The sequence below is a fragment of the Sceloporus undulatus genome, chromosome 2, assembly GCF_019175285.1.
Source record: "Sceloporus undulatus isolate JIND9_A2432 ecotype Alabama chromosome 2, SceUnd_v1.1, whole genome shotgun sequence".
In the NCBI taxonomy this organism is placed as follows: domain Eukaryota; kingdom Metazoa; phylum Chordata; class Lepidosauria; order Squamata; family Phrynosomatidae; genus Sceloporus; species Sceloporus undulatus.
In genome coordinates this window covers 190,476,225-190,493,403 of record NC_056523.1, presented here as the reverse complement: position 1 = coordinate 190,493,403, position 17,179 = coordinate 190,476,225, and the positions used below count along the sequence as shown (strand labels likewise).

Sequence of the window (17,179 nt, the reverse complement as noted above, 5' to 3'; positions counted from 1 at the left end):
AATCTTATGAGGCAGTGGTTCTCAAAATCTAGTACGCCAGATGTTTGGACTATCAACTCCCAAAATTTCTTGCCAATGCTTGGGAGTTGTGGGAGCTGACATCTAAAACATCTGGAGGAACAGCATTTGAGAACCACTGTTTTAAAGCATTAGATGAGACAGATAAAATAAATAAGTAAAAACTATGCACATAAATCACATCCTTTCACCAGCAGTTAATCTCAAATGTGCTACAAGATTGTTCAACTGCTTGCCCTGAATGTTCCCTAGCTGGTTGTGAAATATGTATAAACTTTCCAACTGCTAAAAAGCTTTTTAAAATTGTGATAGTGCAAAATTTTGTTCAATTATTAAACATATTTTTTTTCTTTTTAACACATACACACACTTACACATCTATCCACTAAGCAGACAAATATGAATAACATATAAGTTTATGTGAATGGGCAATGTATTCATATTACCCATGCACAAAAACATACCATCACACCATAAACTCCATGGGTATTTCATTTATTGTTCCCCTTTCACAGGAACGAGTGAAACAGAGGCTTGAAGCTGCCCAAAACTTTGGTGCTGCAGAGTTTCAACACAACCAAAACACACAGGACCTAAATAACCTAGTGCTACCTCTACTCTACCTACCTCAGCCATTGGAGGGCGGCGTTTGGCTCGCTGATGGAGACACTGATAAGCCAACCTGCCTATTGTTATGCCCAGCAGTTCTGGACAGGGTCCGGCCTGCAGATCTGCATGCTTCTGATAGAGATGAGGGCCAAGCTGAGATGCTTGAGAGAGGCTGGAAGTCACCATGGCTGATGTCTGCTGGGATTCCTGCTCCTCTTCTTCACTCAGCAAATCTTTCTGAAAGCATAGGTGGACAATCCATCAGAAAAACAGAACATGGGATTGGATGGGGAAGCTGGCAGGGATGGAACAACATCAGGATGGACTGGACAGTGTGAGAAACAGGTAAAGGGACATGAAGGATGGCATGTGGGAGCAGGGGAACATCTCACCAAGTACTTGCTACGTCCATTGGAATCCACGTCCATGGGTCTTCTCCCTGTCAAGAGTTCCAATAGGACCTGGGGGTGGAAGAGAGATGTATTGTTGTTGTATGCCTTCAAGTTGTTTCTGACTTAGGACTACTCTAAGGTGAACCTATCATGGGGTTTTCTTGGCAAGACTTGTTCAGAGGAGATTTGTCATTGTCTTTCCCTGAGGCTGAGAGCATAGCAAGGGTCAAAAGGAGAGCACCCAGAAAAAAATCAGCTTTCCTTCTTTTTTTGTATTCTAGCCAGATAGATTGGAAAAGTTACTTTTTGGACAACAGCTCTTAGAGGCCATCCAGCTAAATGGGAGATATAGCCCGCCCCTAATAACTTTTTCCAAGCTTTGAGACTAGCTCAGCCAGCTAGATGACTAGGACTCAGGATTTCATTTGAAAAGCCATGGGTAAAATCCCTGAGGCTACCTCCAAATATCTCATCTCTTTACAGATTATCCAGTATTTGGCACTACCTTTCCATAGTGGGACTGCATGTTCCTGCAAGGCAAAAGAATACTGTATGCTGATGGCAGCAATGCTGCTAGTAGGATCTCCTGTGTCAGATAGGCATTTTCTGAGGAGCCAGACAAAATGTGCCTAACAGCTACTGGGCAACAGCAGATATTGTCTGTGTGTGGGGGGGGGGGGGGGGGGGAGGCTGATTGATTGACTGATGGAGGATCTCTCAGAGACAAGAGCAGTTGTACCACAACTAGCACTTGTTAGTACTGCACAGGAGACACAAACCGCTTTTGAAAGTCTTTTAACATGAAAACCTTAGGTGCATACACTGTAGAAATAATGCAGTTTTATACCACTTTAAATGAAATCCTGAGATTTGTAGTCTTACAAGGTCTTTAGCCTTCTCTGTTCAGGGTACTGGCACACTTTAGTGCAACAAGGATTTATTGTGTTCAGTCAAGTACTTTTGAAACCACCTAATCCATACGTTATGTAAACTATTAAGAATTGCAACAACTGCTAAATACTGTATATAACTTCCCAAATTAGCTGTGATTGATATATAAATCCTGCAAAATTAGCATCAGCTATCATCACGAGCCATGCTAATCAAGATCCAATAGCATAATTAAACTTAAGTATCTGCTGTTATAACCATCCATGTTGATGAAGGCCATGCAATCAATAACAGACTTTGTAAAAATAATATGAAAGCATAGTTTCTTGCCATTATGGTGAATGCTACTACTATGAATGTCCATTAAAATTTAAGATAAAATATTTCACAGTGTTTTATCCAGATACTGTGTCAGAGTATCTAATTTTTACCCCTTGGGGGAAATGATTAACAAATTATCTATTCAGCTTATTTACAGATTTTTGCATCTGCAGTGGAATGCCAGGGTATCTCTTCAAGAAGCATCAACTGCATTACTTGAAACTTGAAGTTAGTGGCTCATTCCCTTTTGTCTGGCCTCATGCACAAGACAGCTAAGTACATACATAGAGGGGGGAAATCTTCCTTGAAAACCCAGTTCCTGATGGGAAGGATGGTGTTAAAGAGCAGGAAAAGCTAAAGGGGAAAACAAATGGAAACCGGTTTTAGTGTCTGTAGATTTTAGCTTGCTATTGATTTTAATATGGTTTTATATGCTGGTTTTCAGTCTTTCCTGGTTACTTTACCTTGAGTTTATTATATGCTTTCCTCAATTACAGTATTGTTTGTATTTTCTGTTTTAATGTACTGTACAGTGTCCAGAGAATACCGGTTATTGGGTGCTGTACAAGAGCAAACAAGAACAAACACTTGGACCACGATGCTATTATGAGGCTAAATGCAGGCTCCAATCACTGTAGGAGGTTTTTTGTAGCCTCCTGTGGGATCATTGTAACCATCCCACCTGCTAAGAAATTTTAGAAACTTGTGATAGCACACAAGATCTAGAAACAGATAGATGTATCTGCTATGGTGGGAAGGGATTCAGAACAAATGGGAGGAGGCAGCTCTAATGAAGTTTTGGTCAATCGTTAAGTATGCATATATTTGTTAATGACACACAGATGCTTATTCACTGGCTAGCACACCCAACAGACAAATAGGAAGGGCATGTGCAAGCAGCTACTATATGTGAATGAGGTATGGTCTCAATATTTTTCATGCATACAATTTAATACAACACTATAGGCTTACATGGGAGTTTCACTTGTTTTTCCTCTTTCACAAATAGGGTGAAACAGAGATGCAAGGCTGTGATTTACACAAGGCCAAAGCCTTTGGTAGGCAGCAGAATTTCAGCCTAACCAGAATCCACAATTATTTACTGCAATTTCCAGGCATCAGTAAACTATTCCTAATTTTAAAATTTCTGTCTCTGAATGAGCAACAACAGCATACTAAGTGACACACCCTGTTACAGTTAGTATATATAAGTGTTGCCTCCAGATAATAAACCCTTGGACACCTTTGAATCTTGACTCAGCACTGAGCTATCTGAGTAGCTATTCAAACTTATTCTATCTCCCAATGCCTCTGACTCATCATAGTCCCCTGAACAGTGTGAGAGGGCTGCAGAAAAACTGGGAAGAGCACAAAGAAACAGGAGGACTAGATAAAACGTGTGTCAGGAAAAAAAAGGGGAGGAGTGGAAAGGATGTGGGTGTAATCTCAATCTGACTGTTTGAAAAATGGACATTAAAAAATGGACAAGAGAAAGGGGTCTGACTAAATTTTGGAAAGAGCAAAATAGGACCTCCTTGACAGAGGAACACACTGCCCTGGAAAATGGTGGATTCTTCTTTAGATGTTTTGACTTAAAAACATATCCTCACTGGATGGTCACATTGTTGTTGTTTATGGAGATAGGACTAGATCAGTACTTCTTAAGCTACCATAGGTAGAGGGCAAGCAATCTCATATGCCAGGGACCAACACTATATTTCTAGCCACTGGCAAAGTTTATTTTTTGGAAACTCTCAGGGGACTAGCAGCAGATGGCTTATGGACTGAGTAACACTGGAGTAGATGTCCTTTAGGACTAAATGTTAAGCAGTTGTACAATTCTATTACAGTATTCTGTTCTCTTCAGATGTTCTTGGTTATGCCTTTTCCACTTCTAAATTGCTCACCACACCAAAGCTGAATACATCAATGGCAGTAGAAAGAGTTCCAGTCCGGACATATTCAGGGGGCAGGTAGGCCAGTGTGCCCTGCACAGTCTGGGTGCGGCCCAGTGAGCTGCTTACAGTTCCCTGCTTTGGTCGGCGACTGAACCGAGCCAGCCCAAAGTCAGACAGTCGGGGGTTGAGTGCTGCATCCAAGAGAATGTTAGAGCTACAAAGGATAGGAAAGAAAGAGAGAGAGGGTTACAACCAATCCCTGTATTCGACCTCTCACACTCCCACTCTGAACATAAGTCTTACCAAGATTTTTGGTGCAGACCAAACTGCACTGTAAGATATTTAGGCTCTTTATTTTGCTGTTGTGAATTGTGTCCCAAAGTCATTCAAACTTGGCAGTCAGAAAGACTGTGGTCTACAAGATTTCTCTGATTTGGTATCACTTGCTTTGGATAGTTCCAATCCATTAATTAATTTTTATAAGGAGAGGTAAGGGGGTATTAGCAGAGCCTTGACCTGGAATTTTAAACCAACCACTCTTCTGGTTTGTAAGACTCCTCCAGGCATTGTACACACACCTGGAAGCATATCTTTAAACTGTAGAAACAGCTAGAAAAATAACAACTAGAAAAATGACTAGGGTGTTTTGCTTTTGTTTTGTTTTTTTTGTTGTTGGTGGTGAATGTAGATTTCCAAGATGAGATCTTCACTGTTCACTAGAAAACTAGGTGTCATATGCCCTGACTAAGCCCTGAGCCTGGAGGCCTATGTTTCAGTGGTGGCCAGAGTTTTGTTATTGTTCCTGTGTGCCTTGAAGTCATTTCCAACTTATGATGATCCTAAGGTGAACTTCCAAGGGCAGCCCTTTGGAAATTCACCTTAGGGTGAATTCAGAGTGTTGGCTTTCTTGGCAAGATTTGTTCAGAGGAGGTTTGCCATTGCCTTTCCCTGAGGTGGAAAGCATGTGACTTGCCCAAGGTCACCTAGTGGGTTTCCATGGCCGAATGGGGGATTGAAACCTGGTCTCCAGAGTCACAGTCCAACACTCAAACCACTTGCACGACTAAAACTAGTATGCCAGCTGCATTCACTCATGGAGATATCTGGTGAAGCTAAGACTTGTCTTGATTACCTCCAGTTTGGATTAGTGCAACACCTTCTACATGGGGTTGCCCTTGGAAATTGTCCTGAAACTTCAGCAGGTACAAAATGCTGACTGCTAACTGGGGATAGTTACAGGGAGTATATAAATTCATTGTTGAAACAGCTTCACTGGCTATTGGCCTATAAAGGCCTATACAGCTTGCACAGGCCTACAATGAAAAAACTTTTTTCAATATTGTAACTGTTTTTAATATTTTTGTGTGTGTTTGGAATGTGAAAAACACAATTTTAAATGCCTTGGCACACAGTTTTTTATGCACTCAGTTGATACTCAACTTTGCAGATGCTGATGTTCCAGTACAATTTCTTTTAGTATTTTTGAATGGATTTTAATGTTTCATATTAACAAATTAAAGTGTTTTGAAAGTCTATTAGGCCCCATTCACACTTACGTTTTTGAGCTGAATAGATCCAGATTACATCATCAATGCAATACCGAGTCAAAGTTCATATTATGTTTGCCACAATCAAATCTCCCCATAGCAATTTAACCCAATTCATGATCAGATTTATCTTTGAATCCATTCAAAATGGATTTTCCTGTTCTTCCTGTTTTGGGAGAATCATGTCACAGTGTCCTGAATGTCATCAGCAGCGCATTCACATTTGCAGTGATCCCCATCTTTTCAAACGACACAGTAAATGCCCTAGAATCAAAAGCACCAGTTTAAGTGGGCTTTGCGCCAGCCTTCCTTCAAGCCACACCAGGTGTAATTGGCACAAATCTGAACTAGGCCCCTTTAACCCAGTTTACAAACCAGTTCATTATGTAGTGTGAATGAGGCCTAAGCACTTTAACTCATTTCTCTTTCTTTGCAGGATAATTATTTGAAGAATCATTTCATTCAATCACATATTACAACATGGAGATGTCAAAGCCAGTTGTGAAAAAAACAACTGAGTAAAGCTGAAGTCATTTTTGGATTTCGAATGTTAAATTCCTATAAAAGCAGCATAATTAAAAAAAAAGTTTTATGAGGCCTCAGTTTTACAGGACTTTGTTATATGTAAAGCTGTACCTTCTTATATCAGACTGCTCAAGTCTTTTTCAGCTGAGGGCTTAATCTCTCTGTCCCACCACCCTCAGAGACTTGCCTCACAAAAATATGATAGAAAGCCTTTTGGTGGCTACTCCTAGACAGGTGTATGTAAGGGGCAGGTCCTACTACCAATTCCCTTATTCCAAAAATATCATTCATACCCTCTCGTACTCATACCCGCCCTAGATGATGTTGTAGAGATACTGCAACCTCCATAGATGGGACCAGACAATATGCTCCTTAGAGCTGAAATAGATGGCCCTTCTGAAGACGGACTAGGGGCGTGCCAACCACACACTGCAGCCCCAATCCTCCTTGAAGCTGTCCAGAAAAGGAGCAGCAAAGATCCACTCCTTTGCAGCTGGCAAAAAGCCAGCTTTTCTGGCCTCACCAAAGCCCAAAGTCAGCTTCATGACACTTTGGTGGTGTGTGGCGGAGCATCATGAAGCCGCCCATGTGTAAACGGCTAGGGCAAGCATCAGGGCGGCTTCCAGACATGTGGAGTCAAAATGATGTGCCTCAAAGCCATATGGACGGTGGCGTAAAAGTGCTGTCTGTTCAACCCCTTAGGTTGCTTTCCCTATACTGATATGTGGAAAACAACAGTGTAAATCCATGCCTAGTCCTGCAGGCATGTAAGTTCTGCATTGTGTTTCAAGCCCTCCTTCAGGAAGGAGGCTCAGTTGGCCTCCTTTATGCTCTTTTTTCACTAGCAGATAAACATCTTCTTATTTAAACCAGCTTTCAGCCTTTAATTGGTTGGAGTGGAAGGACGGACAATGAGTGTGCTGTTTTTTAGATATGTAATGTGTCTGTTACACGTTTTCCTTATTTTAAATTAATGTTTTAAAATTCATTTTTAATTGGACACATAAATAAATAATTTTGTTAAAAAAAACTTTTAAATCATGTATTGTTTTAGCCATTTTGTTTGAAATTATAATTTTAAGTTACTTTGGGTACCATATTGGAAGAAAGGAATAATATCAATGAAATAAAAATAAATGAATAATGTGAAGGACACAACTCATTAGAAAAGACTATAATGCTAGGCAAGGTATAGGGAAGCAGAGGGAGAGGAAGATCACATGCTAGATGGATGAACTCAATTAGGGAGGCCATGGGCTTGAGCCTGCAGGACCTAAGCAGAGCAGTTGATGATAGTGGCCTGTTACAGACAGCCAAAATAAAGCTGCTTCGAGTCACAGTGGAGGTATGGTGTTTCACTGATGCATGCGTCCTAAGAGTCCAGAAGCCAAACCAAAGCCATGCTCCAGTCCTTAGGGCTGGAGCGTGGCTTTGGTGTGACTTCTGGACTCTTAGGACGCATGCATCATTGAAACACCATACCTCCACTGTGACTCGAAGCAGCTTTATTTTGGCTGTCTGTAACAGGCCAGTGAGAAATGATGTCTCATTCACAGAGTTGTCATGAGGCAAGGCCAACTCAAGGGCAGTTAACAAGAACAACAAATGTTCCAAAACACAGATGAGTTCAAAACTATTCTGCATTTAGTAAGGGGAGTGAGAGAGTTTAGGGTGTCTGAAGATACACAAAACTTTGTGAGCTTTAGAGTATAAGTTCCTTTTAAATAGCAAAAGCTACAACACTGGAAGAGAGTGTGCTTCCATGCACTATCTGAAGCAATGATTTCAAGCCCTAGGTTATTGTCTGCACCATGTTAATTCCTACATCAAGTGGTTCCAGACCTCTCTTATGGCCACATATTTTTTTAAAGAAAGTTCCATTATGTATCTTAAATTGTTCATTCTATAAGTCCAGTGGCCTTTTAACTACTTAACTTTGGGGCACTCTTCCCAAATTCTTTGTTCGACAGTGCCACTAAACCATCTGCCACAAAAACATATTGTTCCAATGTGCCCGTGCCTAGTCCTGTAGGCATGTAAGTCTTGCATTGTGTCACCAGAACTAGCAGCCTTTAAAACACAATTGAAGATGGATTCAAATGAGTAAAAAGACAAGATATAAACTTTGTAAGAATAATGCAAGAAAGCTTCATTTTTTAAAAGGTTAACAACAACATTTGGAACAATATCCATGTACAGCTAGGGCATTAAGTCCCTAATTGGCAAGGGAGGTCTTTACAATAGCAATTCTTACAGATGTGGCAAGGAAAAGTGCAATCTTTGGGCTACAGGCCGTGCCAGATATTTTTGTTTTGGCCCCCAGAACCCCATGCCAGATTCTACACGTCCCCACACCAAAAATTGTCAAGATTTTAAAAGATAATTATTAGGTGATTTTTAGCCTGAAAATCAACCAAAATACATCTAAACTATACCTAACATTGTCGTCTGCCCCTCCACCAACTCTAAAAACCTTTAAAATTTTCAGTATACCAGCCAAACTGGGAACCAGAAGAGGCATGATATTGCTCCCAGTGCACTACTGATGTACTGATGCAACCCACGAGGGCAGAACAAATATTCCCTGCCAGAATTGCCCATCCCTGGCTTACTGCCCTTCTTTCCAAAGCAATGGGCCTACTCCTTTGCAAGAACACAACACATCAGATTTCTACATTCAGGCAATCCAAGTTCTGGAGCCTGCATATATTACACAGACTGAGCTGCTTTGCATAATTTTTTAAACTCAGCATAATTTATTCTAATTTTACTAATCAGAAAAGTCATGCCAAGATTCCCCCACCCCCCAGGAAGCTGGATTTGTCCCTGAAGCCCTGGATATGGCACCTCACAGCAGTTTCCAAGCAGAGGGTGCAAAAAAGGATACAGCATTCTTCTTGTCTGCAGTAAGCAACAAGCCTTCATCCCTAGATCATTATCATCACCATCCTTATCACCACCACCACCACCACCACCACCACCACATTCTCCCTTGCGTGAGGAATTTGCTCCCAGTCTCACCTTTTTACATCTCCATGGATTAGGCTGGGAGAGTCACTGTGCAGGAACTGAATGGCTCTGGCTGTGCCTACTGCCACATGAAGCCTCTGGGCCCAGGTCAGACAGGGACCAACCTAAGAAACCAAAATGAACAGGCTGGAGAACAGGGACAGGACTGGAGGCTTCCTTCTCAAGAAAAAAAAATCTGCATCTTCTTACCATTACTTATCACAGAAAATGTGGGGAGAATGAAAATCATTTCAGCTGGGTACCTTTCTGTGTAAATGGTCATCCAATGAGCCCTTTGGCAGGAAAACGTAGACAAGGCAGAAATTTCCTTGTTCAGCACAGTAACCAGCAAATTCTACAATATTGGGATGACGGAACCTGGGGTAGAAGAGGGCAAGTGTTAAAGAACTGTAACCAGAGCTTGAGGTTCTTTCTGCTCTATCAAACTTAGATTTTTAAGGGAGGAAAATATCCCTGTGCCATTATCCCTGTTTTTGGAAATCCCACTCCATATGCTGTTACCTAAATTGTAAGGGGACTCAAGAGGGAACCCACAAATTATTATAACAAACTAACAAAATATTTGTATCCCAAAATAATACAGGGTATGCAGGGTATGGTAATAAGCCAATCAATATTCCATTTATTAATCCTGGTTTTTACCGGTAAAGCTTTTCCACCTCTGTGACAAAGCTATTCTTTATTATTGTCCAATCCAATTCTGCTTCCTGTTAGTCAGATAGAGAAATAAGGGGAGGGGAGGGAGAGAGGACAGGAAAAGAAAGAAAAAAATAAGGAAGAAAGTCAGTTATTTAGCCAGGCAGCCAACATTGGGAACACAACTCTCTTCAGAATGATGAAAGTGAAAAGCAGTGTATTCTGGGTGAAATGAAAGGGCAAGATTGAGTCAGCATCGCCTCATTCACAACCAAGCACAAAGGACATGTGAAGAACAACTAGTACTGATGGTTCTATTACCAAAGTTTAGGGAAGTTACTATTTTGAACTACAACTCCCAGAATCTCCCAGCCAGGCCCAGTACTATTGACCTCATTGGCACTGCTGAATCAGATCAGAATAAGAGCTCTCTCCCTCTCCTGCTGCTAAGGTTTAATTTGCACTGTAGAAATAATGCAGTTTCATAGAATCATAAGAGATCACAAGGGCCATCCAGTCCAACCCCTTGCCATGCTGGAACACACAAGCAAAACACTCCCAGCCTGTTTAAAAACCTCCAAAGAAAGAGCGACCACCACTCTCCAAAGGAGTCTCTTCCACTGTCGAACAGCTCTTACTGTCAGGTAGTTCTTCCTAAAATTGAGGTGGAGTCTCTTTTCCTGTAGCTTGCATCCATTGCTCCAGGTTCCATTCTCTGGAGCTGCAGAAAACAAGCTTGCTCCCTCCTCAATATGACATTCCTTCAAATATTTGAACAGAGCTGTCCTGAAGGTCAAGGAAAAAGAGATCTGTCAGCCTAAAGTTTGACACTGCTTTAACTGCCATGGCTCAATGCTATGGAATTCTGGGATTTGTAGTTTGTTGCAATACCAGAGGGCTATTTAGCTCACAAAACTACAAATCCTAAAATTCCACAGCATTGTGCCATGGCAGTTAAAGTGGTGTCAAACTGCATTAATTCTGTAGTACAGATTAGATCCCAGATAACTTTCCACCAGAGAATTCAGGAACAGAACCACACATCTTATACATGCACATCTCACAGTCTGTGATCACATCATACACTTGTCTTTTTCTGGATGTGTTGGTGAGGCAGCAAGAAGTCAGTGGAAGAAGACATCTAGTGAGGCTCACAAGCACACAACCATGACCCGCCTATAGCAATACCTCCTTGAGTCGTTTGACAGCATAGACAGTGTTCCGTAATCGGGCCTGGTAGACACACCCAAAGCCTCCTTCGCCAATCTTTAGGTTATCTGAGAAGTCGCCTGTGGCCTGGCGGAGTTCTTCCAATCGCCACTCAAAGGGGCAGGAAAGGGATAGAGAACTGAGGCCCTGAATTGAGCTGAGGCCCTGGATTGGGATGAGGAAAGGGAAAGAGTGAATAAATATTCTGGGCACACATCCCACAACATATCAATACTTCCATAATGTCATGGCAAGAATGTTTTAACGTATAGTTCTTTGTTTTCTTGTCAATGATTGTTTTCCACTCCATCCCCAAAGACCCCCACCGGCAGAGAAAAATGAAGAGAAGTTTTTTAAAAAAAACAACAGTGAAACTGTTAGTGGGAAAAATCTGCCTAACATCAAGTAGCAGTGAGTTTTAGTGGTAGAAAGTGGCATCAGAAAAGCAACAATCTAGGCATCCTGAGATTTCACTCTAGACCAGGGACAGGAAATGTGTGGCCTTCCAGGTGTTGCTGGATCACAACTCCCATCCATCCTAGCCAGCACAGAAAATGGAGAGGAATGCTGGAGTTGCAGTTCAACAAGATCTGGAGGACTTCAGCAACATTTAGAGGCCCATTCTTGTTCTAGAGAAACAAAATGGAGGAAGTAGTGAGAAATAGCTAGATGAAGGCATCGAAAAAGTAAGCTCAAGTTGAATATGGAAAAGACAGGGCAAATGACAGGAAGAAGGGGCAAGATAATCAAAGACAGAAATGTTAGATGAACAGCAGAGGCAAGCAAAAATGGATTTTGAATATAAGAAGCAGAAAGACCAATAAATATACTGTATGAAAGTAGAATAGAATAACCTAACATTTTCATGTTATCAAGCAAGAAAATAACCCTTTAACACAACAAGGTTCCATGTGCTTAGTACTTGTCACATTCATTCCTATTAACATTTTTTTCAATACAGTATTAATGAAAAAATGCTCCTGAGAGTGGTGGCTTTCCTAATATCATTTACTGTATTCAATCTGGGACAGGGCCATGCTTTTTAGACTACAACACTGAATCCCTCAGTGCACAATGCACAAAAAACAATAATGCAAACTCTGAACTCTGGTGACAGAAGGTAGATCTGAACTTGCAATCTTTGGGGAGAGGACTGTCACTCTTTCATTCACATCAGACAGGAGATAATACTGCCATCCCCTTTTCCTTGTGTGTTGTGTCTTTTTAGATAGAGGACAGGGGAACTGTCAAATTACCAATTTGTAAACTGCTTGTGTAAAATGACATGTACACTTAGTGGTGCTGTACATAAATATAAAATAAAATAAATAACAATTCTGGAAAGATATTAAAATCTGAAGTGGCAGGGCGATTAAGATATGGAGAGTGGAATGAAGAAATATCCCAAGTGTCTCTACTTGAGAAGAGCAGATAAGAGGAGCTATCAAGAAAATTAGGGGGTAAACAGCAACAAAACTTTATTTATACCCAGTCTTCCACCCCCTGCCCCCAAAATGGGACTTAAAATAGCTTACAAATGTCAATGTCGGCCCTCCACATTTGCAGATTTGACTAATATGTTCTTTCTAGGAATCCTTAGGTCCTCCAGCAAAACTCTGCCAGAGGTTGACCACAGTGTTGTGCTGGACAACCTAGAAGTTCCTAGGAAAAAACACTTATTTGAGCATTTGTAGGTCCTCCAGCATGTTTCTATGATCAGCCTCTGGCAGAGGCTGACCATAGAGTTGCACTGGAGGACCTGGAGATTCCTACAGAGGTGTTCTTTTAGGTAAAAAGAGTAGTGGTTTTTTTTAGTTGCAGTTTTTCCACATTCATGGGGGTCCTTCACCCCTAACCCCAGTAAATGTTGAGGGACCACTGTTTACAATACAATTAAATAAACATTCCAATTGAACACTAAATAGACAGAACTAAACTTAAAAGTATTACAACAACTTCATTAGAGTTCAGCTGAAGGAAAAGAATGGACTTGGAAAAGTCAAAATTTAGATACCTGGAAGACTGAGGGGGGAAACAGCAGGAAGTGTGGCAATGATATGGCAAGAGAAGGGAACAAGGAAAATCCATTAAAGAATACCAAAAGTCTTGCATCAGTGCAGAAGTGACGGCAGTGGTTTTAACAAGATGGAACAAGAATAGGAAGTACCAACAGGAAGGAGCCCAGAGCAAAGTGATCAGCAATTCCAGCCAAGAAGAAGAAAGTGGAAGTATCACCACCTAAGACAGCAGGAAGAAAAGCCATGGCACAAAAAAAAAATGTGACAGATGTAACTAAAAGCAAACAAGAAACACCCCTCTCCCAAAGTACTGAGAATGAAATTCCCAAGAAAGGCTAGATACCAAGTACATATGGAAATTCCAGAGATCAGTAGCCCTCCCTCACCACTACTACATCAGTAGATGCTATGTCCTCCTGTGTTTCTCTTCATCCCAACTCTCTCAATCCCTGGCCAAACACATTGAAGATACCTGCTCATCGGGCTGAGTGGGAGCCGAAAGTGCGCTGCTCTGGTGAACGCTGCCAAGGCGGCTGCTGGGAGGAGGGTCTGGCAGAGACAACAGCGGACAGGAGGGCTCTGTTTGCCAGAGAAATAAGAGGGATCATTGTTAAGAACCAAGATACAAAATGAGCTCTTTTGTTTTCCTCACTGCTATTTGCTTAAGTAAATGCTTAGCTGTAGGAAACAGAGACTAAGCATACACACCATTATGAGAAGCAGCAAGAGGCTAGACCATGGGGAATTTACTTTTCAGGATCACAACCCCAAGAATTCTTGACGCAACCTGATCAGTGGCAGAGGGCATTCTAGGAATCGTAGCACAAATAGTAACTTTCCCAAGTTCTTCCAGAGATGTGGGAGAAAAGATGCACTGATGCAGCATTTCAGAAGCTGTATTTGGGGAAATTCTATATATGCCAATCACCCTGCGCATTTATTTCAAATTAGCGATAGAACTGAGGTCTTGAAAAGTATCTGTATACTACTGTAAGATGGCTCTACTTGTTTGGCAGAGAAGCCTCATAAGGAAGTGTGTGTGTGTGGGGTGTGGGGTGTGGGTGGGGTGTGTGTGCCAGAGGCAACATCCTGAGAATCTCCTTTCATTTTAAAGAAAAAACACATTTCTTACCTTATGGGCTATCAAAACAGAGTTGAAAGTGTGTGGGCAAGGCCTTATGAAATTTCAAAAGAGAGCATGTGGACAACTTACAGCACACTAGATTTGCAGTGCCTTCAGCCCTCTTTCTGTATGATTTTTTTACCCCTCCTCTGACTACCAGCAGAACTCCTTGTATGACATACAGTTTATAGGATCTCATAAGAAGGCATGCTTTATGTACATAGCTTATTCGAGGCACAGAACTGAGCTCTTCTTGAAATTAAATCTGAATTTTCTTTAGCACAGAAGAAACACAGCCCAGTTCCCATGAGTCTTCTTTGCCAAGTTGTTCAGTGGATCTACCAAGTATTTTTTTGAAAGTGGAAAGTCCATACCTTACAATGAAGCCATAAAAATGTCTTCTTGCATTAAGACCCCCCCCCCAGCTCAAAGATCAACTGTCTATGCACCTCACCTCCCAAAGTTTATACCAGTCTTCACCAACCTGCTGCCTGGTTGGGCTGCTACTCCTACACTCCCTAAATTATGAGAGTCAGAATTCATGTGGAGGACACCATACTGGGGACAGATGGATGATATCAACAGCACACCATCCATATATCTGATTCCCAATAGAACCAGTTACAAACATTTTGATGCTGAAAGCTAAAAAATCTGAAGAGTACACTGTTAAGATCTCCCGAAAAGGTGTTGGTGTTGTTCTTGTATGCCTTCAAGTAGTTTCTGACTTAAGGTGACCTTAATGCAACCCTATCATGGGGTTTTCTTGGTAAGATTTGTTCAGGAGGTGGTTTGCCATTGCCATCCTTGAGGCTGGGTTCATGGCTGAGCTGGGGAGATGGTCTCGAGTTGGAGAGAGATAGTGAAGCAAGGTTGGAGAGAAACAGATTTTGGGGGCTGGTTGCAGCAGTGCTTCTGCAGTACACAATGCAATAAATCTTGAGCTGGGAAACAGTAGGCTTCTACTCCGACCAATCCCACTATAACTGTGTGTGCCTGTCTACAATTGGCAAGATGGGTAGCAGCTACCTTGAAAATGCCTTACTGCGCATGTGTAAACAGCAAAACAAAACAGCAAAATGCGGAAGCAGATAAATTTGCCTTACGAGCTCCCCGTATCATGTTCTGGCCACCAGAACAGAAATCATAGGGAAAATGATGAAAGACAAATTCATCCTTGGATTAATTTTGAATAGAGCCTTCAAGCAGTCTGTAGAATAGTGGTTCTCAACCTGTGGGTCACAATCCCTTTGGGGGTCAAACGACCCTATCACAGGAGTCGCCTAAGACCATTGGAAAACACGTATTTCTGATGGTCTTAGGAACCGAGACACCGCTTCTCTATCCAGGCGGTCACCACAACATGAGGAACTGTATTAAAAGGTTGCATCATTAGGAAGGTTGAGAAACACTGCTGTAGAAGGTTCAAAGTGCAACTTACCTAACTCTTTCATTTTGCATGTGTATTTTAATAGTTCTGAATAAAAAGTTCGCTGAAATACATTGAACTGCTCTTTTGGGGGTTACAGGAGCCTGTCTCTGTTCTATTCATGTTGCTTCTACCTCTCGTACCAAATTTTCTGTGAAAGAAGTTATTCCCAAGAATAAGGCAGCCCCACATAGAGCGCATTACAGTACAGTGGTACCTCGGGATACGAAATACCCAGGTTACGAAATTTTCGGGATACGAAAAAATCCCATAGGAAAACATTGTTCCGGGTTACGAATGTTTTTTCGGGTTACGAAAAAACTTTTGGTGCTTTTTTCGGCTTTTTCGCACGGAATCGCGGCTTTTCTCCATTAGCGCCTATGGCAATTCGGCTTACGAAGGCTTTTCGGGTTACGAACGGTGCCACGGAACGAATTAATTTCGTAACCCGAGGCACCACTGTAGTCCAAATGGGATGTAACCAAAGCATGTGTCACTGTAGCTAGATCTGATGTTTCAAGGAACAGGTGCAGCTGGCGTACAAGTTTTAATTGTGCAAATGCACTCCTGGCCACTGCTGAAACCTGGGCATCCAGGCTCAGAGTGGAGTCCAGGAGCACACCCAAGCTGCGAGCCTGAGATTTCAGGGGGAGTGTAATCCCATCCAGCTCAGACATTCCCTGATCTGCCTTATGACTGACCAGGAGCACCTCTATCTTGCCTGGATTAAGCTTCAGTTTGTTTGCCCTCATCCAGTCCATTACTCACAGCAGACACCAGCACAGAGACAGCTTCCTTGGAATCAGATAGAAAGGAGAGTCCATAGAGTTGGGTGTCATCTGTATACTGATGTTACCACACCCCAAAACTCCAGATGACCTGTCCCAGCGGTTTCATGTAGATGTTAAACAACATGGGGGACAAAACAGAACCCTGTGGGACCCTGTAGGCCACTGGCCAAGGAGTCGAACTGGAGTCCCCCAGCACCATCTTCTGGGTCCGCCCTTCCAAGAAAGACTGGAACCACTACATCACAGTGCCCCCAAACCCCATTCCAGAGAGGTGGCTCAGAAGGATACCATGGTTGATGGTATCGAAAGCTGCTGAGAGAGCTAACAGAACCAACAGGGACACACTCCCCCCTGTCCAGTTCCCTGCGAAGGCCACACACCAAGGCGACCAAAGCCATCTCTGTGCCATAGCCAGACCTGAAGCCAGATTGAAATGGATCTAGATAATCCCTGGAGCTGGGAGGCCACCACTCGTTCCAGAACCTTGCCCAGGAATGGAATATTAGGCCTGTTACAGACTGCCAAAATAAAGCTGCTTCGGGTCTCTTTGGAGGTATGCTATTTAAATGATGCATGCATCCTAAGAGTCCGGAGGTCACACCAAAGCCACACTCCATTCCTAAGCACTGGAGTGCAGATTTGGTGCAGCTTCCGGATTCTTAGGATGCATGCATCATTTAAACAGCATAACTCCAAAGAGACCCGAAGCAGCTTTATTTTGGCAGTCTGTAACAGGCCTTAG

At 42.2% G+C, this 17,179-nt stretch overlaps 1 protein-coding gene across 1 annotated transcript in view; it reads right to left on the bottom strand.

The window, feature by feature from the left end:
- IRAK1 (interleukin 1 receptor associated kinase 1) overlaps positions 1 to 17,179 on the bottom strand; it is a 41,126-nt gene that overhangs the window by 7,268 nt on the left and 16,679 nt on the right. The window contains exons 3-10 of the mRNA XM_042447644.1: positions 13,567 to 13,691; positions 11,056 to 11,241; positions 9,874 to 9,938; positions 9,474 to 9,588; positions 9,223 to 9,335; positions 4,139 to 4,343; positions 1,020 to 1,088; positions 646 to 864 (exon numbers count right to left, since the gene is read on the bottom strand). Coding sequence (XP_042303578.1) covers positions 646 to 864; positions 1,020 to 1,088; positions 4,139 to 4,343; positions 9,223 to 9,335; positions 9,474 to 9,588; positions 9,874 to 9,938; positions 11,056 to 11,241; positions 13,567 to 13,691 — 1,097 coding nt within the window. The remainder of the gene's footprint in view (positions 1 to 645; positions 865 to 1,019; positions 1,089 to 4,138; positions 4,344 to 9,222; positions 9,336 to 9,473; positions 9,589 to 9,873; positions 9,939 to 11,055; positions 11,242 to 13,566; positions 13,692 to 17,179) is intronic.